The sequence below is a fragment of the Terrapene carolina genome, unplaced genomic scaffold, assembly GCF_002925995.2.
Source record: "Terrapene carolina triunguis isolate 2854851 unplaced genomic scaffold, T_m_triunguis-2.0 Scaffold641, whole genome shotgun sequence".
In the NCBI taxonomy this organism is placed as follows: domain Eukaryota; kingdom Metazoa; phylum Chordata; order Testudines; family Emydidae; genus Terrapene; species Terrapene triunguis.
In genome coordinates this window covers 325276-325936 of record NW_020664992.1, presented here as the reverse complement: position 1 = coordinate 325936, position 661 = coordinate 325276, and the positions used below count along the sequence as shown (strand labels likewise).

General features: G+C 71.7%; 1 protein-coding gene across 1 annotated transcript in view; it reads left to right on the top strand.

Annotated features, from left to right (window-relative positions):
* Positions 1–532: 532 nt before the first annotated feature.
* The window catches only part of RPS26 (ribosomal protein S26), a 2752-nt gene continuing 2623 nt past the window's right edge, over positions 533–661 (top strand). Inside the window, exon 1 of the mRNA XM_024222127.3 lies at positions 533–610. Within this exon, the coding sequence (XP_024077895.1) occupies positions 608–610 (3 nt within the window). The 5' untranslated portion in view covers positions 533–607. The remainder of the gene's footprint in view (positions 611–661) is intronic.

Sequence of the window (661 nt, the reverse complement as noted above, 5' to 3'; positions counted from 1 at the left end):
GGGGGGGGGGGGGGGGGGGGGGGGGGGGGGGGGGGCTGGGAGCCAGGACTCCTGGGTTCTCTCCCTGGCCTGGGAGGGGAGTGGGGGCTGGTGCGTTAGAGCGGGAAGCCAGCCAGGACTCCTGGGTCCCCACCCCCACCCCCACCCCACTCCCCGCCTTCCCCCTGCGGCTCAGCGCCTAGACCATGCGGCCCCACGGGGACTACATGTCCCAGCATGCAATGGGCCCTCCTGGGCAAAGAGGACTACAGATCCCAGCATGCATCGCCCCCACGTACCTGCGGGCGGCCCGGGCCTAGCCGCCTCCGCGGGGCATGCTGGGATTCGAATACTCTTGTACCTGAGGTATGATCCCTCCGCCAAGGCATAAAAATAGTCCCCTCCCGAGTCCCGAAGAGCCGGTCCCGGCTTCCTCCGCGCCCCAGTGATCCGGAGCCCCTGCTCTGCGGAAGGGAAGGGGGCGGAAGGGACGTGAGGCCGGACGGGGGGGGTCTCGTGGCCTCGCCGGGCTCCCGCTCCCCTGGCGGAGGCACTTCCGGGACGGGCGGAGGACTATATAAGGGTTCGACGCGGCGGCCGGATCCTCTTTCGCCTCGTCTGTTCCAAGATGGTGAGCGGCGGCGGCGCGAGGCGGGGAGCCGGGCGGGGGGCGCGGGGGGGG